Source organism: Saimiri boliviensis, chromosome 1 (assembly GCF_048565385.1).
Source record: "Saimiri boliviensis isolate mSaiBol1 chromosome 1, mSaiBol1.pri, whole genome shotgun sequence".
Classification (NCBI taxonomy): Eukaryota; Metazoa; Chordata; class Mammalia; order Primates; family Cebidae; genus Saimiri; species Saimiri boliviensis.
In genome coordinates this window covers 187,577,800-187,604,864 of record NC_133449.1, presented here as the reverse complement: position 1 = coordinate 187,604,864, position 27,065 = coordinate 187,577,800, and the positions used below count along the sequence as shown (strand labels likewise).

Sequence of the window (27,065 nt, the reverse complement as noted above, 5' to 3'; positions counted from 1 at the left end):
TCTGTTGCTCCAGAATGTGCATAACCATTATTTTGAATGGACCGCAGAACTTACCCATGAAAGCAGAGCTGCCCTCTCTGTGGAAAGGGAGAGATCATCTCTACCTTTAACCTATTAACACTTCATTTATGCTTCTGAGAGGAAGCATGTAGGTCAATGTAGATAAAGATGGGGGCGAGGGTGAGAGAAAAGTTAAAATAAAATTCTGGTAGTAGTGAAAATAATAAAAGGGGCTGGGCATGGTGGCTCACACCTATAATCCCAGCACTTTGGGAGGCTGAGGCAGGTGGATCATTTGAGGTCAGGAGTTCAAGACCAGCCTGGCCAACATGGGAAAACCCCGTCTCCACTAAAAATACAAACATTAGCTGGGTGGTAGTGGCATACCCCTGTTATCTCAGGTACTCGGGAGGCTGAGGTAGGAGAATTGCTTCAGCCTGGGAGGCAGAGGTTGCAGTGAGCTGAGATTGCGCCGTTATACTCCAGCCTGGGTGACAGAGCAAGACTCCATCTCAAAAGAAAAGAATAAAAGAGGCAAAATGTAGCCGAGCTTAAACACATCATATCTTTGCCCCTTCTCTTGACGGGAACATCTCTTTGCTTAACCAAAAATGTAAGTGGCACAACAACCTGATTTTATACAGGGTTCACAGCTGCAGAATTAAGAAAGTTAGGAATGAGACAGTAATTGAGGGAAAGAAAACAGGGGTAGAAACTCAGTCTTCTCTCCTGTGTTTTTGTCTGTTTTTACTGGGCTCTAAGAAACATACCTTCCACTCCCAAAACTGGTAAGTAAAGAAACCTCCTGTTGATTGAAATGAGTTAAAGGAAACCTGCAGTGAGAAAGGATGAAAAACGGGAAGTCCAGAGAGAGGCAACCTTTAGGCAGGGAGGGAAAGAGCTGACGCCTAGGGACAAGGAAAAACAGATACACAGCCAAGTGCCTTTGACTTTGTGTGGCTTTGCAGTGACTTCCTTCTCACAAGTCCCCATCCTGTCACAGGAATAGCGGTTTCCCCTGTCCCATCTTCCCATGCTTTTTTAAGGCAAAAGTAGGAAGGTGTGTTGAGGGACATTTCTAGTTTGGAAGCTTCTGTCAGAACATCTCTGACAGCACCCCAGTTCTTGCTGAATGTATACCCTTCTTTTGTATCTCTATATTAAATGTGTTCTGTCTTCCCCTTTCAGATCATCTCCTTTTTATCCACATATCTCCTTTGCTCTGACTCTTCCATTTAAAAAAAAAAGTCATAAAGTAAACTCAAGTAATATAAACAAAATCCTAGGATCTCATAGTTGAAGGATCCTGTGGCATAAGTCCCAACCTTTTGTGGCATTTGCTCGCTGAGGCCCTTGCATCTCACAGTATGGTCCAGGACACACCCCCCAGCACCCTTGGTGGCACCATCACCTGGGAAGTTGTGAGGAATGCAGACTCTCAGACTCGCCCCAGGTTCCTGAATCAGAATCTGTGTTTTAACAAGCTCAATCCCCAGGGTATTCATTTATGCACATTCAAGTTTGAGAAGCACTGACCAGGGCCACCTAGACACCAACCCATTGTTTTTAGTGAGGCACAGTGATCTTTTCAAAAATGCAAGTCTTATCACGCCACTCCCTGCTCAAAACCAGGCAATGGTTTCTCAGGATGGTTCTCAGGACATGCAATGAGAAACTCTCTCATGTGGCCTTTAAGGCCCAGAGTGATCTTCTCCTGGACCAGCAGGCCTCCTTACATGCCTCCTGCTTGCCAGTCACATCAAGGAGCCTCCTTCAGTTCTTCAAATATACAGTGTTCCTTTCATAGGATGTTACTCCTTTTCTCCCTCCACCTCTAAGGTCACCTTAGGGCCCCTTTACTTGACTCTCTGGACCAGCACTGTCCAATAGAAATATAATATGATGGACTTAATGTGATGGACTTAAAGTGTGGAATAATAGACACTAGAAACTCAGAAGAGTAGGAGAGGGGTGCAGGATGAGAAATTACTTAATGGGTGCAATGTTTGTTATTCGGGTGATGTTTACACTCAAAGCCCAGACTTCATCACCGTGCAACAGATCCGTCTAACAAAACTGCACTTGTACCCCTTAAATGTACACAAATTTTTTAAAAAGCTGGAGGATGCCAGGCATGGTGGCTCACGCCTGTAATCCCAGCACTTTGGGAGGCCGAGGCGGGCAGATCACGAGGTCAAGAGATGGAGACCATCCTGGCCAACATGGTGAAACCCTGTCTCTACTAAAAATCCAAAAAAGTTAGCTTGGCGTGGTGGTGCACACCTGTAGTCCCAGCTACTTGGGAGGCTGAGGCAGGAGAATTGCTTGAACCCAGGAGGCAGAGGTTGCAGTGAGCTGAGGTCACGCCACTGCACTCCAGCCTGGCACCTGGTGATGGAGTGTGACTCTGTTTCAAAAAAAAAAAAAGCTGGAGGAAACAACAACAGAGAAATGTAATGTGAGCCACATGCCACATATGTGACTTAAAATTTTTCTAACATCTACATTAAAAAGGTATGAGCAGATAGGTCAATTTTAAAATATATTTTATTTAACCCAATAAGTGAATATTATTATCATTTTGACATGTGCCACTAGCCACGTTTTAAGTGCTTAATAGCCACAGGTTTTTAGTAGCTCCTAAATTGTGCATCCTATCAACTCCTATTATTTCCTAACTCCCTGTACTTTCCCTACCCTATACGTATCTGTATACTAATGTGACATTGCTTTAATAACAGTACATTAAAAACTCATTTGGGCGATTTTGTTCATGATGGTGTCTTCAGTGCCTGGACGCTGCTGATGATCATATACTGGAGGTGTAGATGGACAGATGAATGTGAAGACGTGAAAGGAATCCTTTGGGTTTGTATCGTGGTTGAAGTATGAGACAGCTGATATTTTGCTTGTCTTTGTTTGGTTTGACACCCTGATTCTTCATTTATCTCCTCTTTCATCTGCACCATTAATCTTTTCATCTCTATGAGGCCATTACCCTCATCTTACAAACATTCTCTACCTTCCATCTTAGAAAAACAAACAAACCACCTCTAGAAGCTCCCATCCTGTTTCTCTGCTCCTCCTGGCCAACCCTCCATTTAGAGCCAGCCTGCTTTAAAAAGGCATGGGAAACTCCCTCCACTGTTCCCCACTTCCTATTTACCTTAAACATCCCCGGTACGATTTCCATCTCTCTAGGGAAGGCCATGACTTCCATGCTGCCAAATGCACTGACACTTTGCTACTCTCATCTTTCTTGGCCTGTCAGCATTAGTTGAGACTATAGGCCCCTCCTTTCTGGAAACAGTCTCGTCTCTTGGCTTTGTGAGACTACCTCTCTCCTCATTTTTCTCCTAACACTCTGATATCCTTTTAGACTTCCTTCACAACTCCTCCTCCTTCTCAACTTGACCTTTCAATAGTCAAGTGGCACGAAATATGTAATAGGACCCTCCCTAGGTCCTCTCAGCCTCCCAGTTGATCTCTCATACATGCTTACAGCCTCAAACACCATCTACATGCTTCTGGGACTCCCCTCCGCACTCCAGCCCCCTATCTGGTGGCCCACTCGCTGTCTACATTCGATGTCTCATGGAATTCCAAAGAGGAATTCTTGAATTCCCCTGCCCAGCGTGTTCCTCCTCAGACCCCCTCCTCAGTGGACTGCACTCCACTGACTCAAACATCTCCTCAGTCGCTGAAGCCAGATTTCTTTCCCTCCCTCGTGTCCCACATCAGTTCCTCACCAGGTCTTGAGTTTCTGTGCTCAAAGTATATCCTCATGCCATGAACAAAATGTTTGCGTCGCTCCAGAATTTGTGTGTTGATACCTAACTCTCAAGATGATGGTATTTGAAGGTGGGATCTTTGGAGAAGTGATTAGGTCAAGAGGATGGATCCCTCATAAAGGGAATTAGTGTCTTACCAAAGCAGCCACTGAGAGTTCCCTCTCCTCCTTCTGCTTTGTGAACACACACGTCTCTGTAAAATCCCTCAGAAATACTGCATTTCAGTTAAAATAAAAAACAAACTCTTTGTTGTGGCCAATAAAACCCCCAAATGGGTTGGTCCCTGATAAACTCCCCCAGCTTCAACTTTGCCTTCTTTGACTCTCACCCACTCTGATCTAGCCATAACAGCCACAGAACCTGCCAGATTCTCTCTGCTTTAGACATTTATTGCAGATATGCTTCCTTCTATTCAGATCTTCATAAAATTATTTTATCTCTTTTATTATCTCCCAGTTTTTCACATAATTGACTTCTTCTCATCTCCCAGGTCTTACATGTTACCTCTTTGATGAGGTTCTCATCTGTTTTCTATTCCAGTATCTTCCTTGTTTCTTCAAAACAGTTTGCATTTAGTAATTTTTTTATTTATTTGTGTACTTTCAGCATTGTCTAAGCAGGATTATGTCTATTTCATTTACCCTTCACCCCTAGAGACACGTACACAGAAGTTATTAAAATATATCTTTGTTGAATGAACGAACCCTGTAAAAAAGTACTATAGGATTCTGTCAATTACCAATTGCTTTAATACTCTGACCATGCTTTGTATTCCTGTTTTTCTTGCTTAACATTGAAAAAAAAAAACAAAAAAATCACCACCCTTAGCCAGTTGAAGGAATTAGCAGCTGTAAGAACAAATTCTCAGTGACAAAATGACTCTAAATTTAGGCTAACGCTGCTAAAAATAAAGAGGAAGGAAATCCTTCCACTCAACTGTTTTTAAGAAAGGTTAGGGGAATTTTTTTTTTTTTTGACAAGGTCTCACTCTCTCAGCTGAAGTGTAGTGATACAATCATAGCTCACTGCAGCCTCCAACTCCTGGACTTAAACAGTCCTCCTGCCTCAGCCTCCCTAGTAGCTGAGACTATGGGAGAAAGCCACCATGCCTGGCTAATTTTTTAATTCTTTGTAAAGATGAGGATCTCACTGTTACCCAGGCTAGTCTCAGATTCCTGGCTTTAGGCAGGCGATCTTCCCACCTCAGCCTCCCAAAGCACTGAGATTACAGGTCTGAGCCAGTGAGCCCAGCCAGGAAAAGTCATTAAAAATTATTTTTCTTTTTTCTTTTTTGAGACAGTCTTGCTCTGTTACCCAGACTGGAGAGTAGTGGTATGATCTTGGCTCACTGTAACCTCCGTCTCCTGGGTTCAAACAATTCTCCTGCCTCAGCCTCCCAAGTAGCTGGGATTACAGGCATGGACCACAATGCCTGGCTAATTTTTGTATTTTTAGTAGTGACGGGGTTTCACTATGCTGGCCAGGCTGGTCACAAACTCCTGACCTCAAGTGATCCAGCTGCCTCAGCATCCCAAAGTGCTAGGATTACAGGCGTCAGCTACCTTGCCCGACCATAAATTGTTTTTCTAGCTTTGCTCCCAGCAGAAAGTTCCTAGTAAATGGTTACCAAAATTTAGACAGAGAGCATAATGTTAGATTTAGGTTAGAGTGAATCTGAAATTATTTTGCCACTGATTTCTAGGATTCCATTGCATATGGAATTGTGAATTGTGTCTTTAGAGAATAATTTAATTTCGATAAGGCAGCCCTCCAGTGTTACAGAAAGAAAGTTCAAGTCAGGGAACCTTGGTCCTAGTTGAGCAGTCAGCATGCTATGTCATTTTTCACATTACACTTAAAATTCTCTGAGTTCTCATTTTATATTTCCAAGTAAGAATACATAAGAAGTGCCTGTCCATCCTCCAGAGTTGTGGAAATCTCTAATGAAATTACACATTTTCCTTGTACTCAGAAACATAAAAAGCCTTACACAAATGTATTGGCAATTTTAAAGTATTAAATGGAAGACATTTTAGGAAAATTCCAATTGAGAAATATTGCTTTGTGGAATTCTTTTTTTTTTTTATTGCATTTTAGGTTTTGGGGTACATGTGAAGAACATGCAAGATTGTTGCATAGGTACACACATGGCAGTGTGGTTTTCTGCCTCCCGTCCCCTTGCCTGTATCTGTCCTTTCTCCCCATGCTCTCTTCCCACCTCCCCACCCCCCCATCCCTCCCCTGTGGAATTCTTAAAATACATTTAAATCTTTTCTTCACTGTCTGTAATAATGCTTGTGAAGTGTACAGTGACCTGCACCTGAAGACGAAGGCACAGCAGCTCTGCTATTCATTAATCCCGGAGAGAGCCACTGTCTGCTCTTCCTCCCACTTTGTTTAGTGCCACTTGCACCTGCCTGTTCTCTCTCCAGTCTTGTAGCTGGGAAATCAGGCCGTAGTAGGAGCTTGTGTGGGCAGACCCATAGACATGCCAAAAGGAAGGGTAGGCTACAGGCCAGCACTGGGTCTTTCATTTCTCCTCCCCTTAAAGTGTGCCCTTCTTAAAACAAGACCAGTTTTCACAGGCTCGCCACTTTGTTTCTCGTGGAAAATAGAATGCATTTAACTTTTAGCAAAAATAAAACAAGAAGGGAATACTCATTATCATTATTATCATTATTATACTTTAAGTTCTGGGGTACATGTGCAGAATGTGCAGTTGCATTACGTAGGTGCACACATGCCATGATGGTTTGCTGCACTCATCAGCCCGTCATCAACATTAGGTATACCTCCTAACACTGTCCCTCCCCTAACCCCCACCCCCCAAACAGGCCCTGGTGTGTGATGAAGAAGGGAATATTCTTGTACCCTAAAGACATACCCTGTTTTCTTTGTTGTCTTGGTGTCTAAATAAAATTTTCTAATGTGGACACATAGTCAATATTTAGAAGTAAAATCAGCAGGCATTTTGGGAGTTGTCGGTTGGAAATCAGGAGAAGAGAGTAGGGATTTTTCAGCCTGTGCTGTCAGCCTCCTGTTCTCTCCGACCGAGAAGCAGTAACTCCGAGTCCTTTGTCCTTGACAGTAGACCAGCACTGTAAAACATCGCCACCTTCAGTTAAAGTGTGTATGTGCTGCACGGCCAGAAGCCACACTGAGCCTGCCTGCAGCTCTGCCCTTTTCCCAAGCATCTCTGATGCTCAGCCTTTCACTGTCCTTGATGTGTGTCTCTCCCTACATTTCCACACAGAGAGGGAGGGAAAGAAGGAAAGGAAACCTGGTAAATGGGCCTGGAATGAACACAATACTTAATCCACTCACGAGGTTTTGCTAGTGTCAAAGTGAAGGTCAGCATACTTTACAGATGACACAATAATGTGAAGACCATGTAACTTTCTCCACCCCACCAATTGCTTTTCTATGGAAACCGTACTTTTGAAGCCCAAAGGTTTAAAGTTGTCAAAATATTGAGTCTGATTTTGTGATGGACTATGCCTCTTTGGTGAAGTATCTTTTTTTATCCAGCATAGTAGGGCTTGTATATGTCAATGAGTTCTCACAAAACAAAGAAATGGGTGCAAAGCTACGTGAGCAGGTCCTGACAATTGTGGGCAGAGCTGGGAATAATAAAACATGAATCTGACATATTCAACAACAGCTGCTTGATGTCAGTAGCCACTTAAAGACAGAAAGTTTAGAACACAAATCAGTGATGCTTTCCCCGCAGTGTTTTAATGCCCTAATGTGGATAGATCATTGGCTGGCATTTCTGTAATAAACAAGCCTTCTGTCCTCCTTTGTCAGCCTCACATTACCCTTACTAGAGGGTCTGTAGCATCAATGAGAAGGATTAGCAAGCAGCCTGATGAGAACATCCCAGGAACGCTTATTTCTCACACACACTTTTGCTCTTCTAACAGTGCCCCAACACAGTTCTCCAAATCCAGAGTTGACACAGCTTTAACTTTGATCAGGTCACAGTCTAATCTCTCAGGGCAGCACAGCAGAGCACCCAGCAAGTTCTCCTCACTCAGACTCTGTGTCTTCTTCCTACTGTCAGAACATGGGATAAGCCACCTGTTATCACTTCTTACAGAGCCTGAGGTGTCTCCAGTAAGACTACAGACATCAGCTTACATAGGACTAACCAAACTTCTGACTCCAGCATCAATACTCTCAATCGTTCATAATGCCCCTCCTTTTGTTGTGAAAACATAAGGAAATGGAATGTTGGAGAATTTCAAGAGTCTGTCCTTGAAGGCGCCTAGGTTTCCAGTAGCTATGTATGTGAGGTATATTGTTGTGTACACTTTAAGGCCATTATAGCTAAAGCTGACCACTTTGTTCCTCGTGGAAAATAGAATCCATTTAACTTTTAATGAAAAACAGTAGGGGAGCACTACTTTGCCCTAAATCATACCCGTTTTCTTTCTCTTCTTGATGTCTCAAGATAATTTTCTAATATGGACACATAACTTTCTATTTAGAAGTAAAATAGGCATTTTGGGAGCCAGCACTGACGTTTAGTCTTGAAAATTGGATCCACTGTTGCAACAGCAAACTGTCCATTATCTTCCTAAGAAAATACTAATTTATCAGTCTCAGGAGCCAAAGAGTGGCTCTGCATCAGCAGTCAGCTTAGCCTCATAATTATAAATTTGTGAGGATCTGGTGAACGACATAGATCCAAAGAAATTATAGTGTTTCATAGTGAGTCATTCAGAATAAAGAGCTCTGTTATTTGTAGACATTCCATACAGTCATAGAAATTTAGGGGTAGATCAGGTTTTAGCAATCATATCATCTAACCCCTTCATTTTACAGATGAGGAAACTGAGGAATTTTTTGTAGGAAATAGATGAAAGTAGATTAAGATGCAGCACATCTTGTCTAAACATTTTCAATAACTTACTAACACTATCTTTGAAATATTCGGCACAGTGTGCCCAAAATGTGGCAAGGGTGACTTCATCGTGGCAGAACTCGTATTTAGTTTCTGTACTTTTCATCTTTGGCTCTGGCATCTTCCTTCCCTCCCTCTTCCTTCCTTCCTTCCTTTCTTCCCTCCTTCCTTCCTTTCCTCCTTTCTTCCTTCTCTTCTTCCTTTCTCCCTTCCCCTTCCTCCTTCCCTCCCCACCTCTCCCTTTATTCTTTCATCCATACATTGAGAGAGAAGTCATTGATCCCCAATATCTTCAAGGTACTCTGCTAGATAAAGGACTGATTATAAACACAAGTTGGTTCTCAGGCTATCTTTGCCCTGGAGGGATTCTTAGGAGGAAAGGTGAAACAGGTGCATGAGTGAATAGTTGTAATAGAATTTCAAAAATGCCTAACTCTAGGTATTATCAGGGCACTGGGAAGCAAGGAGCAATTACTCTCTAGGAGAGTCACAGCAACCGCACAAAGGAGGTAAACCCTGAGTAGAATCTTGTGAGATGAGCCTGAGTCTCAAGCAGAGAAGACAGCCATGGGCATTGAAGGAAGGTAAGAATAAACTTAAATGCAGGGAGAGTGTGGTATATCTAGAAAGGATGAATTTAGCAGTGGAGCTGCAGGGAAAAATTAGTGCTTTGGGAATTATGCATGCTGAGATGAGAAGGTAAATTAGAAAAGGAACACAAGAACTGTTACATATTATGCTGAAGAACTTAGCTATTATCCCAGAAGCCAAAGTTTTACAAACCTAGTAATTTAAGTATCATTTCCACAACGTACATTGTATCCCAAGTCTACCTCTGTTAGTTTTGCTTTACCTGTATTGCACCTGTACTGTGTTTATTTATTTTTCTAAAACGCCTGACTTTTAAACATATTCATTTTTAAAAAAAATTTCATGTCACTCTGGTTATAAATAGAAAACCGTGGTCACTTGCAGTGAATTCAAGGTCATCGTTAAAATGAATGTGATAAATTGAATATAAAACATTCCTTGAATTCTTTGCTTATGAACATCGCTGAACCTGAGGCCTGCAGTCTCATTTTTCAAATAGGGAATTGTAACTTTTTGAAGGGAGTAAAATTCATTCTAGCACCAAAGTGAGTCTCCTTAAATTAATTAATAAGAATAAAGAGAATTTGGAAGGCAAAAAGCATTCTCACTCTGTAAATCAGGGGTATTTAGCATGATTCCTGTGTGCCCCTTGGATACTGCAGGGTACGTACCCACATATGGGGAAATATTGTTTAGTATAGGGCTACCTGAAATATTTGAGCCAATTCTGGGTGATGAAGTCAGACTTATTGAAGAAGGATAACTCAGGACTGAAAAAAAGAGAGCAGGGGAAGCCAGGAAAACCTTGCAGAGACTGTGGGGGAGGATCCAATGTGGTCCAGTCAGTTTAGTGATGCTGAAGAAGAGGGCCCAGATTTCAGAGAGATTGAGGATAATCACAATAAGGACACAGCAGGACTTGGTACCTGAGGGGTGAAGGGCCGGGTCAAGGAAAGAGAAAGGTCAAGGATGCATTGGAGATAGATTGCTTGGGAGACTGCATAAGTGTTCATGTCACCATGTAGGTCACTATCACAAGAAATATGTTTTGGGAAGAGGAGCAACATCTGGATGTGTTGGGGGGAGAGCGGAAGGAGAAGGAGTGCGCAAGGGTGGAAAAAGATGAGGTACTTGGATCAGAACAGGCCACCTATCAGGAATCCTCGCACATTCTAAGACTGCATCACATGTTTGTTCAATCAATAGATGGTATAGAGAGTCAGCAGGCAAATACTTTGCTAAAGCTCAGTGGCATTCCAAGTGCCAGCTAGATCCAAAGAGATAATTGTGGCCTATGTATCAGCAGCAAATACACGTCTGTTTACTTTCTGACCATTTTAGAGAATCTGTGGTGTAATCAGGTAGACAGGTTTAAGGCTTATTAGGCACGTTTACTCCTATAAGATATTAAAAATGAGCCCATTCAACCAAAAAGTCACTATGAATCTACTTATGTAAAGCAATTTTCTGGCTTCTTTCAGGGATAGAGAGATAAATTAGATACAGACTCTGCTGTCACAGAACTTGTACGAATCTAAAATAGATAAAATTTGGGGGGATTTAAATTTTGCTAACATGTAAAAAATTTATTCATGATTTCCAGAAAGCAAATTTATTCTCAAAATTTTACTAGGAACCAAAGTAAGTCTAAACTTTGTTTCCATACATGATAAGAAATTTACTATTGTATTGCAATAAAATGAGTGAAATTTTTGATAGATTTAAATAATTGCAAGTGAAAAATCTTACTAGTCATTAATAGCCCCTCTTCTGTGTTGTTCGTAAAATACATGATTACATAGCTTAGCAGCAATAAAGGAATTGAATTTTGTCTTTTGTATGTAGCATCAAGTTGACCTTCCTCCCATTCAGGTATATAATATAGCAATACATTGGAGCCTTTTAATGAAAACCTGTGAAATATCCGTTTTTTGTTACTGGGATTCCTTTTCTTGGCAACCAAGACATATATGAGAAAACACAGATCTCACTCACAGCCTCAAAAAGAGTCATAGGCTTGAGGAAGGAGAAGGACAACAAGCCAAAATGTTGACGCTCCATCTTCAGTTTCTGAACTCTTCTGTGAAAAGATGTGTTTTCCTAAGAACCAGACAGAATTCATTTCCATAGAGCGTTTTTAATGGCTCCTGTCAGAACAAAACAGCTGGGAAACATATGGTATCCATTTCCCTGTATCACTTGGAAAAAATTTCACATGTAAATAAAGCCAACATAAAAGAGTAGCCCTTTGAACCTATGACCTTATATAATACATAAATATATTGGTACAATGCATTCGTTGTATTGACCTACTGAGTTATGTGGCTTTAAAAATTTTTATTACATTCTGAGATGTACATTTTCTAGAGGTTCCAAAGAAATCAAGGTAATCGGCAAAATATTAGCAAATATACCCAATAATAAGAGTGTATCTCAGAAATGTCTGTGAGTATAAATTTTTCCCCATTTTATTTAAAGATATGCAGAAAGTTGATGAATAAAATTAAAAGCATATTTACATCTTATAAACTCTATGTCCACTGTCTCCTGCTGTTTTAATTAAATAAGTAACCATGTGTTCTTGAAGAGAGAAAGACTTGGCAGAATTTTCTGGCAGACATTAATTTTTCATGGCTTTATATTTTGAGAGAGAAAAGGTCATATAAGAGATAGAAAACTTTTAAATTTATAAGAGACCAACTGGAGTTAGTCTTTGCCTTTGCATATTTACATTTCATAAATAACTTTAGCAAATTGAGCTCTTACTGGTGATTATCACTCCGCTGAGTTTATTAACAGGATTTTGTCCCCTGTGAAATTAAACTGTAAATCCCTCAGAAGGATGCACTTTGTGCATTTTAGAAGATTTAATGTGTTGTGCAAAGTGAGGTTCAAATTCACATACTAGCATTTGTTAATTGTCTGAACTGTGCCAACCACTGTGTACAACTAAGAACTAGAGCCAGGAAAAGGGAAGAAAAGCAGCAGCCTAAGACCATCTAGATCGCTTCCCTTCTGGAACCTTCTCTTCCACATCACTTATTGGAGAGACTCCAGACCTCCTTCCACAGCTTATCATAGTATTCTCTTCTTAGATTCTAAAATGCCAGGGCCAGAAAGGTCTGAGAAGTGCACTGCATAGTGCAGACCCTCTGAAACTTCATGCAAAATTGTGGTTGATTTCAGGAAAAGAACTCACTGATAGTTATATAGCATTCAGGCTCAGCACACTCACTGTCATCCCCTTAGCTTGGTTCCAGAACTTCTCCGAATCCTTTTAGAACATATCCCAGCAGGAAGAAGAATGGCCAGTAGCTTAAATTTATAGAATTTTAATAATGTATGTTCCACTTTCACCCCAAGAATCAGTCACAGCCAGGGGCTGTTGCAGAAGTTACAGACATGAGTATACACCCATCTCATGTTCTTTTTTCCTTGGGTTGTGCCCGGTAGTGAAGAACACACACATACACATGCTTTGGGGATAAACCCTTCCCACTTGTTTTTCAGAAGAGAAGAGGTAGATGGAAGGTCCCTAGTTGAAGGGCATGCCCTGAAATCTCATCCTTTGATGGGGGATGATAGGAACTACATGGCAAGGACCTAGGAACCCATCAATCAGTGGCCTGCACCTTTCCAAGCGTATGGGGTCATCTTTAACCTAGCAAGGGAGTGTCCCAGGGAGGAAACAGCACCATCATGGCTGAGGAGACTGTTGCTCCGTCTGCTTGCCCCAGGAGGAGGCGCCAGGCAGCCTCTCATGCAGGAATCATGAGGAGAGATGGTTCTTCTTATCTTTCACCTCCAGGTGTTTCTGGCAATTTCACTTTCTATTCTATCGCAACCAGACACTTACCAAATGCAAACCAACACACAATCTTTTTCTAAACTTTGCACAGAAATTAGAAAACACTCTGCCTAACCCATCTTCTTTTCACAACTTTCTTCTCCTGTTTACTTCCAGCCTTCTCAACAATGGAGGGCAGTATGAATCTTAAAGGACATGTTCTGTTGTGAATTCTTAGTACATTCTGTCACTGTGTTATATGTCAGGAAGCACCAGGAAATGCTGCTGCATGACAGTTGACTAGGATCCTTTGACCAAGGTGGGCTTAACTCAACTATGTCTTGTCTCCCACAGTCCGTCAACTCCTGACCACTGCATCCCTTCCTAATCTTCCTGTAATCCACTTAGTGGTACACCTAGGGAGTCGCTCAGGAGGTCCTAGTTTGAATTTACTCAATATTAAATAATTTGCCGCTTCTTTACATGGAACTTCTTAAGCATTAAGGGTATATGTGGACATGCATGCTAATGTGTGTGCATGTGTGCACACATTCCTTTTCTCCCTAAATTAGTTTGGAAGTTTATTTAACACTGAACATATTATTTGGTAATCTTGTTTTCAGGATGGTGACAAATATATAAATATTGCCGGGGATGTAGATCTATGCAGGGAACAAACCTAAATACCTATCTGGGTTTGATTCCCTGGCTATTTGCTTTTACCATTATTACTACTTTAATTAATTTTGAGTCAGTATGTTATAACTTTCTTTTATCATTCACTGTTTTCCAGTGGTAAGTATGAATTTTTTATTCTATTGACATGCACGCTAAGTCATTCTCATATACGGAGCCTTAATTTGAACATAACTTGAATGAATCATATCTACCTAAATAGCCAAGATGCGTTCAGCATTCCAAATTAATAGTCTCCTATTTTAATTTTTTAAAAACAGTTTCTAGCTCTAGCTGGAATTGTGGCATCTCAACTCTTATTACAAACACACAGAAGCCCACAGGAATCGCTGATGTGTACAGTAAGTTCCGCCCAGTGAAGCGTGTTTCACCACTGAAACACCAGCCAGAGACTCTGGAAAACAATGAAAGTGATGACCAAAAGAACCAGAAAGTGGCTGAGTACCAGAAAGGGGGTGAGTCTGACCCAGGCCCCCAGCCTGAGGATCTCGGCCCTGGAGATGGAGTGGGCGGCCCACCAGGTAAGAGCTCTGAGCCCAGCACATCGCTGGGCGAACTGGAGCACTACGACCTCGACATGGATGAGATTCTGGATGTGCCTTATATTAAATCCAGTCAGCAGCTTGCCTCTTTTACCAAGGTAACTTCAGAAAAAAAGATTTTGGGCTTATGCACAACCATCAATGGCCTTTCTGGCAAAGTCTGCTCTACAGGAAGTTCTGAGAACTCACCATCCAACATGGCACCATTTTGTGTTCTTTCTCCCATGAAAAGCCCTCACTTGAGAAAAGCATCAGCTGTCATCCGCGATCAGCACAAGCTGTCCACTGAAGAACCCGAGATCTCACCTCCTCTGGTTAAATGTGGCTCTGCATATGAGCCTGAAAACCAGAGTAAAGACTTCCTAAACAAGACATTTAGTGATTCTCATGGTCGAAAAGTTGAGAAGACAACACCAGACTGCCAGCTCAGGGCCTTCCACTTGCAATCCTCAGCAGCAGAATCCAAACAAGAAGAGCAGGTCAGTAGCCTGAACTGGACCAGCTCCCAAAGCCCAGAAGAAAGAAGTGAGTATCTGAAAAAAGTAAAAAGCATCTTGAACATTGTTAAAGAAGGACAGATCTCTCTCCTGGTAAGTATAATCTAGTTCAGTACACATGTCAATAGACTAGAGACTCCTTTTTTAGCAGCTGCATTCATTAATAACAGAACGATACTGCATTTGTTTCGGTTTTTACTTAATCCTTACTTGTGGCTTTCGTTGGGAGATGTGACCTTCTGAGTTTTAAAATAAGAAGTTATGAGGTTAATACGGGGAAAACAAATGTCTATAGAGCAAGTGTTATTTCATTCTAACTTTGCATGAATTCAACTGAAAAGACTCTTAATCTCAAACAAAGAGAGCCCACCACTTTCTTTAACTTGATTCTTAATGTCTTTCTTTTTGCTTTTCAAATGGTTCCCAGTGCTCTCACACAGTTATTTGTGGGGATGTCAGTTCTTTGCTGATGGTGGACCTGCCAGTTATGTGAACAGAGGGTCTTCTGTTTTGTCCTGATCATTATTCAGAAGAGTTGGACCAGGTTGTTTGAAAAGAATTTGTAGATAGAAGCTTACCCAAGAGCTTCATTGCCCTCTGACCCAGGCGGAGTTTTTACTTACTGCCAGCTCTGCATGTCTAGGGAGCATGAAGATGCTTTTCCAAAGACTCTAGACACAGAGTAACATGATGTAAGAAAAGTCTGTTCTGCTTAGGCTCAGAGAGAGCTAAACTGAAATAACACTCCATCTGTCTACATTGTTCTTTTCTGGCTTCCAGACTTGGATCAAACAGTAGCAAGTCTGAGCTCTTACTATGATGCTAATTAAAGTCTCATTCAAGAAAATCATCACATCTTGGCAATGTGACTCTACTTAGTGTAAAGCCACGCATAGATCAGTATAATGTACTTGCTCTATTATCACAAATGCTGTTGTGATAGGGTGGTAGAATTGAATAATTTTATTAAATAAAATAAAGTAGTACTATTTTTCTCTCCCAAAAATGTATTTTCCATTTTCCTGGCTCTTCCCCCTAATTCCCTTTGGTTCATTTTTTTCTTTTGTCCTTCTCATGTTTTCCTGTTTCCCAAATGCTAACAACACCTCTCAGTTCACCCAACAATTTCTATCAACTAGTTCATAGTCAAGGGACAAAACTTCACTAGAGGTGAGAAAGCCAAAGCCATGTAGCCTCCAGATACCTCCAGGAGTCTGTTTGATGACGGCATCTAAAGGTACCTATGAGAGCACTAGTAGCAGCAGTCATCATGGAGTTTGCCAAAACCAGTTCTCTGCAATTCAAGGCAAAATAAACAGGTGGAGACAAGTAGCTCATTCATTCAACAAACCTAAAACAGGGAATAAAACCCAGCCCCAGCCCTCAAGAACTTCATAATCAAGTCGGGGAGACAGACAGGGAACCCACCAATTACTGTTAATGTCATTATAGTTGTTTAGAGAGCCAACTTGAAGCCTCCACAGCTCATTGGCCCTAGCCCTGTTGCCAAGTCTTGTGTGAAGATCTGTCTCTTGAGAACTCACGTTCAAAGCATATTACAACAAAGAAAAATAGCAAGAAACTTTGACTTATTAGATCTTCAAGGCTGCCACCAGAGCTTCTGTAAGCATATTTCTTCTTTCCAGTGCCCAGAGAAAAACCCCACAGGGTCTTGCTCTGATTTATTGACTCAGATTTTCTCATCTTACTATTTATACAGCCACACCTAGCTGCAGACAATCTAGACAAAATTCACGACGAAAATGGAAACAATCTATTACATATTGCGGCGTCACAGGGACATGCAGAGTGTCTGCAGCACCTCACTTCTTTGATGGGAGAAGACTGCCTCAATGAGCGTAACACTGAGAAGTTGACTCCAGCAGGCCTGGCCATCAAGGTGACTGGTTGGGGGCTGGAACCACAGCTAGAAGTCAGATTTCTATGTTTTTGAGATTCCATGTGAGCTAAAATGTTGGACGTTAGAGAAGAGAGTGATTTGTCAAGCAGAGAGCAAATGAACATGTTGCATTTAAGAGAGTAGTCATTTCAGTCACTAACTGTCTTGAGATTTTGAGACTAAATTCCCAGTTTTTGTCAATCTGCTACTAAAGAGAAAGGAGAATGGTAGGTTATGGTTCTAAGAACTTTTGCTATTCATAGGGATCGTGGTTTAGCTTCTTAACCACACCCAGATCTATCAGAGACTCTCATTTCTTCCTAATATGAGAATAATGAGCAGGACGAATGGGGGAAGGTGTGTTTTAAGGATGCTAGCACTCAGGAGTATTTCAGATAATAAAATGGGCTCTTAACAGATCACATCTGCAGTTTTAGTGTCTTTAGTATCAAGAACGTTTTAGAATATCAGTGCCAAGTTTGAGTTTAGCTCTTGCAGAGCACAGTATGCTGTCAAAAACTACACAAGTTATTGTTGACTGGGATAGAGTTAAAAACTGGAACTGTGAGACAAGAAAGCATGGACTTTTATAGCACTGCAGCAAATGCCTCTGCAAAACAGAATACATCACTAGAAGATTAGCTATTCAACTAAGATTACTTTTAAGATCTTTGGCGAATAAATGTAGAATTCAATCATATTTATTAAAAATCCAGAAGTGACATTCAGGGAAATATAATACATCTTGCAGTTTTGCGTATGTGCTTTGCTTTACATAATAGTGTGTCTTCTAAAAGCTGAATAATTGTAATTTTTATAAATTGAACTATATTGAAATTGATGAGGGGAATTTATTAGAGAAACCTACAGGTGAATTCACTAAAGAATGTTACATTTAAAAAATAATCAACTGCTGTTCTACCTTAATGTATCTTTATGCAAACATGATTTGTTTTTAATTTGATGATTCAGCCAAGTTTTATACATTAAAAATAATTTCTATTTTACTTAATTTTGCTCAGTTAAGCAAAGTAATTAATAAGATATACTTCAAATCTATTATAGACAATAATTTTTTAAATAAAATAAATCTATGACCCTAGTGGGTATCATTTTCCTTTGGTTATAAATGATAAGATGATGAATTAAGAACTAAACTGCAGGCAACTATCATGAAGAAAGATAAGCAAATGTAAAGTCAAGATTTAATATAGTTGAGCTTTACGAAGTGTACCAAGTTTACCAGGTTCTGTGTTCAGTGCTGACAATACAAATTTGTGTAAGTCATAGTGTCTACTTTTAAGCTGGTGGATGCGACTGGTAAGTTATCAGTAACCCAAGTACAGTATGGCAAATATGGGATATAGTCCTGTGACAGAGTCCTGTAGACATCAATGAGTATGTGTCAGTGATGAATAAAATATTCTTCCAGTGTCAATGAGTGCTGAGATTTGTCTTGCTGTTTTCTTGTTTATAAAATACAGTTATTATTAGTCTTCCTGATGGTAGATTATTGAATACCTCGTAATTATATAGGTAGATGAAAACAATTTTTTCTTAATTTATATGCCTTAGGGCTTCTTTTGATAGATTAAAAATCTCTGAGTAGAAGGTACATAAGAAACTTCGTAGGCATTACACCAATCTTCAGCATAAACACCTTCAATGATACCCATAATAAATTTCAATTCATTCTTATATTCCTGCAGTCAACATAAGATTGCCATCATACAATCAGTGTACAAACTTAAAGAGCAGTTTTTCTTCCTTTTAATGAAAAAGATTTCAAACCCATAAGACTCAAAAGCTTTTACAGACTTGAGGCCTCAGGCTTTTCATACTTTACTTCCAGACAATGTTATTTGACTGTTCTGTTCCTTTATTCTAGAATTTACAAAAGCAGTAAATACAAATATTTTATAACAAGTGCTACCCTCTTTAGAAATCTGTCCTGACATGTATTTTTGTCTCAGTCCATTCAGTGTATTTTGATGAACATTGATGACGTTGAGAGAGTTCTGAGGAGTCATTTTGTTTTAGGACCTTGTTTTGAACACCAGTAACCAACTAGTGGTGTTTCACCTCATTAAGTACAGTTCTGAGGGCCCTGCTGTCATGAAAGACAAAGTTGCTACAAATGGGCAGAAGTTGCTAAGATAATATGACTTGGCTGACAGGAAGCAGAGTTAGGGATAAGGTATCAAATAGAAAGATTACTTGAGAACAGGGGCTTTGAAGTCATACCGGGGCTTAAGAACATCTCTCCCTCTCTGTTAAACTCCTGGAATGGAACATCATAAATTCTTGCCAGTTACAAGCAGAATTTATTGACTACTTCTGGGATGCTCAAGAGTAGATACTGTGGGAGTCCAGGGTATTATTGAGTTTTCTTTAGAAATGATTAAGCAAAGTAATTGGAAAGGTGAGAGCTGTCTGTTTTCTAAAATGGGACAGCAGAAGAAATTATTTTAAGACTTAAACAGTCTTGGAATGAAATAGTCTTAATTCCCTTTTCATTTCTCATTCAGTCCTTTGAAGCAAAGTGTCCCTCCGGGAATAACATGACTTCAAATACATAACATTATACTCCCTTTTAACATACAGTGAGTGGCCCCAGGCCCATAGACTTTGGCAGGCAAAAATCTCCCACTAGAATTGTTTGTTTGTTTGTTTCTTAGTATGTATATTTATGGCAAGTAATACTTGTTTCAAACTTGCAGTAGTTACATAATATTTCCTTCTGCCTTTCTAACATATTTTATTTCATTTAAATGTTGCCTCCTTGAATAACTAGACCTAAGAGACATCTAATCGAACACTACCCAACAATAACAGAAAACACATTCTTGTCAAGTACACATGAAACATTCTTCAGGATAGACCATATGTTAGGCTATGAAATAAGTCTCGATACGTTTTAAAGGATTGAAATACAAAGTTGTGTGCTTCAATCATAATAGAATGCAATTAGAAATCAATAACAAAAGGAAATTTTGTATGTTCATAAATATGTAGAATTACATGTCAAAATAAATCAATGCGTTAAGAAATCACAATGAAAATTTTTAGATGAATGAAAATGAAAACATAACATACCAACACTTACAAGATGCAACTAAAGCAGCACTTAGAGGGAGACTGGTAGCTGTAAATGCCTCTATTAAAAGAGGAAGAGAGAGAAGTGGGGAGGAGAAAGACCTCAAATTAATAGCCTAATTTTCCACCCTTGAAGACTAGAAAAAGAAGAGCAAACTAAATCCAAAGCAAGCAGAAGAAAGGAAATAATAAAAATTAGAGTAAAAAGAAATAAAATGAAAAATAGAAAAATAATAGAGAAAAATCAACAAAATAACATTTGGTTCTATGAAAATATTTTTAAAAATTGATGAATGTATAATTAAGGTAAACTGACAAAAAAAACAGTAGAGAGAAGACCTACATTACTAAAATCAGAAATCAGAAATGTTGCCTTACATTTCTGTGTTCTGTGTAAATACCAATTTACTTAAACTGTCTTGCCTAGTAAGTGATCAGTATGGTTTCTATTCCTTTCTTCATTTAGAGGATATGAAGCATACTGTATTAGTGTGTTTTGTTTTGTTTTGTTTTTAATCCTGGTAGGAAATATTTGGCATGCTCAAATTGTGAAATTTAAGGAAAGTCTGTAATTAAGGGATTATACATAAAAGGATGGTTGAGGGCAAGGGAGTTCATAAAGGAAAGTGCAGTATCCTGGGTTCTCTAACAATGAGGACACAGCTACCTCCTTGGGAAACTGTGGGAAAGGGAAAGGAGTGGCTATAAGATAAGAGATAGAGAAGGCTGAATACAAAGGACTGGCTTACTTTTGAACTTTTTAAGGGATTCAGCTGGCCAATGGCAAACCCCATAGACAGGGCCTCAAACTCACTCTCCTTTCCTGATCTGCCACTGCTATCCATCAGCCAGATCCAGCCAGAGGGGCAGGGAGCCAACTCATACAGACCAACCTCCCAGGGAAAATACCTCAAGAGAATAGAATCTGCATGTAAATAGTTGGGAGTTCCATTATCCAAATGGAATAAAATGAAGAATGAGCAGATTACCTCATTGCCTTTCTTTCAGAATAGATTTTTACCCTTGAGCAGTTAAATGATAGAATTCTAAAATAAAGAGAAAATAATTCTATTCTACTAACTTAAATGCTACCCTCAGTGAAGCCTCCTCTGGCTCCCTGCCAACCATACCTTTTTTCTCTTGGGCTAAGATCCCACAAGCTGCAAACTAGGAAGGCAGTTGAATGTTCCATTTATCTGACAGAGTTATTGTGAGAAACTAACAGAGCTTTCTAACAGAAGGGAGCAAGTATTGTGTGCTTAGTAAGTTTGCATGATTTATCTCATTTAATCTTCATGGTAACTCTGTGAGGTAGTTACTATTAACCCTGCTATTTCACTATTTCACAGATAAGAAAATTGAGTATCAGAGAGATAAAGTAACTTGTCCATGGTCTTGTTACTAAGTGGCAGATTAAGATTTAAATCCATGCCAGAATCTGGGTTTTAATCACTAGGAGATCTATATCGACATTGATCTCCATATCTATAAGTGGTAGGGAATGTTTTCTACAGATATGTATGGACTATATTGTAGCTATTTACGTGCCTTGATTGCTTTTTGAGAGAAGTTTAAGATTCTCAAAAATTATGAGAAATGTTTTAAAAAGTATAACAGTTAAAAATCCTCACAAAAGACTATAAGAAATTCCTACTCTTTTTTCTGCTTACTTTTACTTGATCCTAAAGATCATGAGGTTTGGTTTCCTTAAAAACGTAAAAGTTGAGGATATTTTACTTTCTGTAGTCATAGTTATATTATTTGTGTATAATAAATCATAATTTCCCTTTTTAAAATTTTTAAATATTTTACTATTTACCTGATCCCTTATCGAAAATTTTAATTTTAAATATTTGTTTACTGATTTTTCTTTAACAAATATGATTCTTTGGGGATTGGAAGAGAGTTGTACATTTTATGAAGTTTAATTGAAGAATACTGATTAACTGACTGTACCACGTGTTGGCTTGGTTTTGGAACAACTAAAATGCTCAGATGATGCTAGTGGTGATGTAAAGTGGGCACTCACTTTAGATACTAGTGTGATGGCTTTTTATTAAGTCAAATATACAGCTACCATGCAACTCAGAAATTCCAATGTTTACCCAGGAGAAAGAAAAGCATTTATTCACAAAAAAAATACTCATAGCAACTTTGTTTATAATATCCCTCAAGTGGAAACAATCCACATGTCTATCAATAAGTTATTGGATAAATAAATTGTGGTATAATTCTACAGTGAAATACTTCTCAGCAATAGAAAAGGAATAAATTACTGATACAAGCAGTAGCTTGGATGAATCCCAAAGGCCTGCTGTATAAAAGAAGCCAGACACAAGACTACATACACTAATCTCCTGTGACAGAAATCTTATCAGTAGTTGTCTGGGACAAAGGTGATGTAGGTGAGAACCAAAGAATACTTGAATACTTTTGGGGGTAATGGAAATGTTCTTTGTCTTGACTGAAGTTGTAGTACTAGAAGTATACATACTTGTCAAAATACATCGAACCATATACTTTAAAAGATTGTATTTTATAGTGTACAAATTATACCGTACTAAATTGAGTTTAAAATAACTGATTACAATTATGAAAATGAACTTAAATAAAAATTCTGCAATTGATGTAGACCCAAATTCACAGATCAGGAATATAATAGTTTATATCTTTATAACATAAATAAAGTAAGCCAGATATAAATGCTGAAATTTGTATGATTTCTTTCCTTGGTAAAATTACTATCTTTAATGTATTTTGCAAACCTGAATTACCTTGAATTTGTGTCTCTCTTTCTTTTTTAAAATCTAGAATGGTCAGTTGGAGTGTGTACGCTGGATGGTGAGTGAAACAGAAGCCATTGCAGAACTGAGTTGTTCTAAGGATTTTCCAAGCCTCATTCATTATGCAGGTTGCTATGGTCAGGTATGAAGATGTTTTTTTAAGTATCTTCCCTTTGTGTACCATATCATCTTACTGCTGTTTTGTTATTAGCCCTTCAAAATCCAAACATAAGAAATCATCAAAAATGTATCCAAAGATATATAACCAATGATATTTGTTGTTGTTTTTTAAAATAATAAAAAAAGTTTACAACAACCTAAATAAATATTCCATGGCAGATATTGGATAAATAATTAGGCTACATCCATTGATGGCATTTTATGAGAAAATGTTCATTACGTAGTACTAAATAAATATGTATGATACAAAACTGGTCCTATAATTTAGCACCAAATTTGCATTTTGGAGATAAAGAGAAATAGAAAATAGTACTAAAAAAGATTGTGTCACAATATATGTGTAGTAGTTATCACCCAGAGTAGAACAAGTGGCTTCTGTTTTCTATTTTTAAAATTTTTTAGTATTTTCCAAACTTGTTACAATAAACACATTTAATATTTATCAAAAGGAACAACAGTACATTTTCTTGAACCCAACGTTGAAAGGAAAATCTTTATAAGACATTAATCAAGGCAGTCTCATTCAATTAAAGATGAATAAGCACATTAACTAGATGGCTCTTAGTTGCAATCAATTTCCACATTAGGAATTCCCAACATTAATTAGTGTACACAGATCACAATCAAGTGTATGCAGTTAAAAAAAATTACGACCTCCTTTTGCAGAATGTGACTGTAAATTATCTTTTTAAAAAATTGGAATCACAAAATATCAATCTCAGTCTTAAAAATAATAGTACTATGTTAAAATAGATTTAATTGTATTTGTGGCAAAGAAAATTGCTCTAGCAAATTGTATTTGTGGCAAAGAAAATGCATTTAACTGTACCCCCTTTAGCTTCATAAACTCTCCCAGTAGAAGTAAACTGTGGTATTGTCAACAAGAGATTATGCTGTTCCAACTATGACAATCTCATTTTCAAAAAGTAGACTAGAATATTACTACAGTCTTTCTATAGTAGGAGTCATGCTTAGGGATAGTTTATTTTGCTCTATGGTAACTTCTGCTTGTGTGTGTGTGTGTGTGTGTGTGTGTGTGTGTGTGTGCGTGTATTATATGTATTATATAAAAACATGTTTTTATATACTATATATACATGTAAAATATTTCCTATATGTGCCAGGCACCATGCCATTGGATTTTTGTGTACATTATCTGATTGATTCCTCAAAACAACCCTGTGAGACCTTGTTTTTATCCCCATTCCATAGATGAGGAGACTGAAGAAGGTGAGTGAAATGGCTTGCACATGATCTAATGGCTAGAAAGAGCACCAAGTAGACTTCAGCTCGGGTGCTCTCACTTCATTCAGGACCAGATCCTGTTTTGTCCCCATTTGTACTGAAAATGTATGAAATCGTTTGTAGGGGCACTGATATAGCTGAAGAAGACTCTTTGCAGTTTTATCTAAGAATACATTATGGTATTTGGAGTGCTTCACATAACTCATTGAAGAAATGTGCAACTGTACCAAGTTTACGAATGGAGAAAGGAGCAGGCCCAACATTAAAATTTGTAAAAGCCACTGTCTTTGAAATATTATACTTACTCTGTGTTGTTTGTGCATTGCACTTACTAGTCACCATCCACGGTGTCCTGAAAACAATGAATACTAGTTAATAAGGCATGACATAAGGGAGCAATTTTTTGCTTATGCAGATGCTCCCCAACTTATGATGGTTCAACTTACAATTTTTCGACTTTACAATGCTGTGAAAGAGATATGCATGCAGTAGAAACCACATGTCGAGTTTGAATTTTGATCATTTCCCAGGCTAATGATATGCAGTACAAAATTCTCTTGTGATGCTGGGTCGTGGCAGACACACCCAACAGCCAGGTGATCACGAGGTGAAACAACCAATACCCTGCAGTGTATTAAATGCATTTTCAGCTTAACAGTATTTTCAACTTAGGATGGGTTTATCCGTCCATAACCCATTGTTAAGTCAAAGAACATCTATACTGGAAAAGGAGAGAATAGGATTGTCAAATGACCAGAAGAATTTGATCACTGCTCATCTTCCTAATCATTTTCAATCTAAAAGAGAATTGTGTTCAATTGTGTGAAGAGTTATTTCATGTCCCTGATTTCATTTGCTTATATTAAAGCCTAAAAAGGAATTTTAAGTATCAGTAGAAAGGCTGCCCGCACTTTTGGTGGAGATTGCCAAAGAAAAGGAGGAAAGGTTTGCACGGCTATTCTGAGACTCTAAGTAAATAATTGGGCATTCGGCATTCTTTGTCTTGGGAAATGTTGATTATATATGCCAGTTTCTTTATTCAGCTCTCACAGCAGGCTTCTCATAATTTTGAAGCTATTGGGACTGAACAAAATAAAGTGCCCTTTCTCTGGGACTGGTTGGATCACAGTGTAACTTACTTGGTGGGACTGGAGGAAAATACGGAAGTTTGTGACCTGTTTGAAGAGCTGTGTCAAATGTTTGCATCATGCTAGTATCAATCTTCAGGTTGTTATTTCAAGATGATAAGCATTTTTTATGACCTAAAATACAGCTCTGAGGGAGGCAGTCCAGCAGCACCCTTAGGAGGTCATTTTTACCCAAGTGGAAAATATAGAAGCCCATTAGAACTGCAAATTCTGTCCAGCCATTCTACATCCGCCACAGCCACTTATGTAACAGATAACCTGTGGAGATGCTGAACTTGGAACCATTACAAGCCTAATATTTTCACAAGGAAGACTGTTATTGAACAGTTTTCTAATGGATTCAGCACATGCAAGTTTTTCTACATCCAGCAGGCATTTGAGTGTGTCCTGGCTTTGTTTCCTTGGTAAATGCCTCTGGAAGGGATAGTACAGAGGAAAATTCCTCTCTTGGTTTATTTTAGTCACTCTCTGCCCTTCATATAGATTCCTAAAGAATGGGCTCCATGTGACTCCCAATTTGTGTCCTTTTTCTTGTAAAAATTACCTTTAAAGACTTTAGTACCGCAGGGTAGCCAGCAGTTTTTAGTGGTCTCCTGGAGTGATAGATCCCTGGGTAATAGAAATTGATTTTCTTCATCTTGACACATGAAGTCTCAGAGGGTGCAATTATTTCACTGCCTGACTGTACCTAGCAGAACTAGCCACAGGGAATGTGAAGGTGGAAGCCTCAGCAGGGACACCCAAGGAATAAGCAGGGAGTGTCCTCAGATACGCCTGCTTTGCTGTCCCTTGAGAAAGATGTCACTGGCAAAACAATTGAAATGGAATGATCTCAATTCAAAGCTACTGCCTGTGTAACTTAGGCTGTTTTATTCAAACATGAAGGTTCAGTTCTTCTAGTCCAGGCTCTCCCAGCACAGCTTCCTGCCCTCCACTGCCTGGAAGCCTCTGCCTGTTCTGCATTGGTCATTAGTCCAGCGGGCTCTTCCTGCTCTCCGTTGATCATTAGTCCAGTGGGCCCTATGTTACTTTCAGCATCAAACCTGTGATTCCTTTTGCTTCTGAATCATTCATGTGACTTTTAGTCAGGAGATTCTTTCACAAAAACAACCTGCATCATGGCACGGAACATTTGCTAAGAGCACCTTTGCCTATACTGTAGTTATTATTCTCCACTTTAAATGTTTGCCCTAACACAGATTTTTTTTAAGCACACTTTTTGAAAAAATAAAAGACTCAGCAATTCTTGCAAGTCGTCATGAGCAGTGGTAGACATGCTGGTGAGGGGGGTGTTCCCACAGGCTGTGTTATTGTTGTTTTTCCACAATTTACTTTAAAAAGGAAAAACATTCCCCTGCCTTTATTGTTTTACTGTCGTAGGGAAGTAAGTCAACAGTACTGAAAGGGCTGCAATTGCAGATCAAAGCAAAATAGAAAAGTCTTTGATTAGCACACATATCCATCTGTTCTCCAAGTTCTGATCTTGACAGAGCATAACTGATACAGAGCCCCACAAACCCACAGACTGACAGGCAGTTAACTGTGATTTCTATGACTCAAGGGGCACAAAGGAAGCATGTCCTTTACAGAGTCAGGGGTCATGAGGGGATGAGCAACTGGGGATATCCATACTCAAAAGACAGAAAACAGAGTCACAAAGAACATTGGTTCATATGGAAAGCTGTCTCCATTGTCATCCTAACCTTACCACTTACTAGTTCAATGGGTTAGATATTTTAACTGGCTTAAAAAAATAGAGAAAATAAAAGAATAGGTCTCCCTTGACCTCAGTTTCTTCCTCTGTCAAATGGAGATAATAGAACCTTCCTCACAATGTTGATCTGAGGACTAAGTGGGAAAAGCCACATTGCCCAACAAATAGTAGGCACTGGATGAATGTTGG

The 27,065-nt window shown here is 39.1% G+C and overlaps 1 protein-coding gene across 9 annotated transcripts in view; it reads left to right on the top strand.

Annotated features, from left to right (window-relative positions):
• The window catches only part of SNCAIP (synuclein alpha interacting protein), a 156,059-nt gene that overhangs the window by 101,298 nt on the left and 27,696 nt on the right, over positions 1 to 27,065 (top strand). For all 9 annotated transcript variants that reach the window (XM_074382197.1, XM_074382200.1, XM_074382172.1 and 6 more), the window contains 3 exons: positions 14,032 to 14,903; positions 16,531 to 16,710; positions 22,618 to 22,731. In XM_074382197.1, the coding sequence (XP_074238298.1) occupies positions 14,032 to 14,903; positions 16,531 to 16,710; positions 22,618 to 22,731 (1,166 nt within the window). The remainder of the gene's footprint in view (positions 1 to 14,031; positions 14,904 to 16,530; positions 16,711 to 22,617; positions 22,732 to 27,065) is intronic.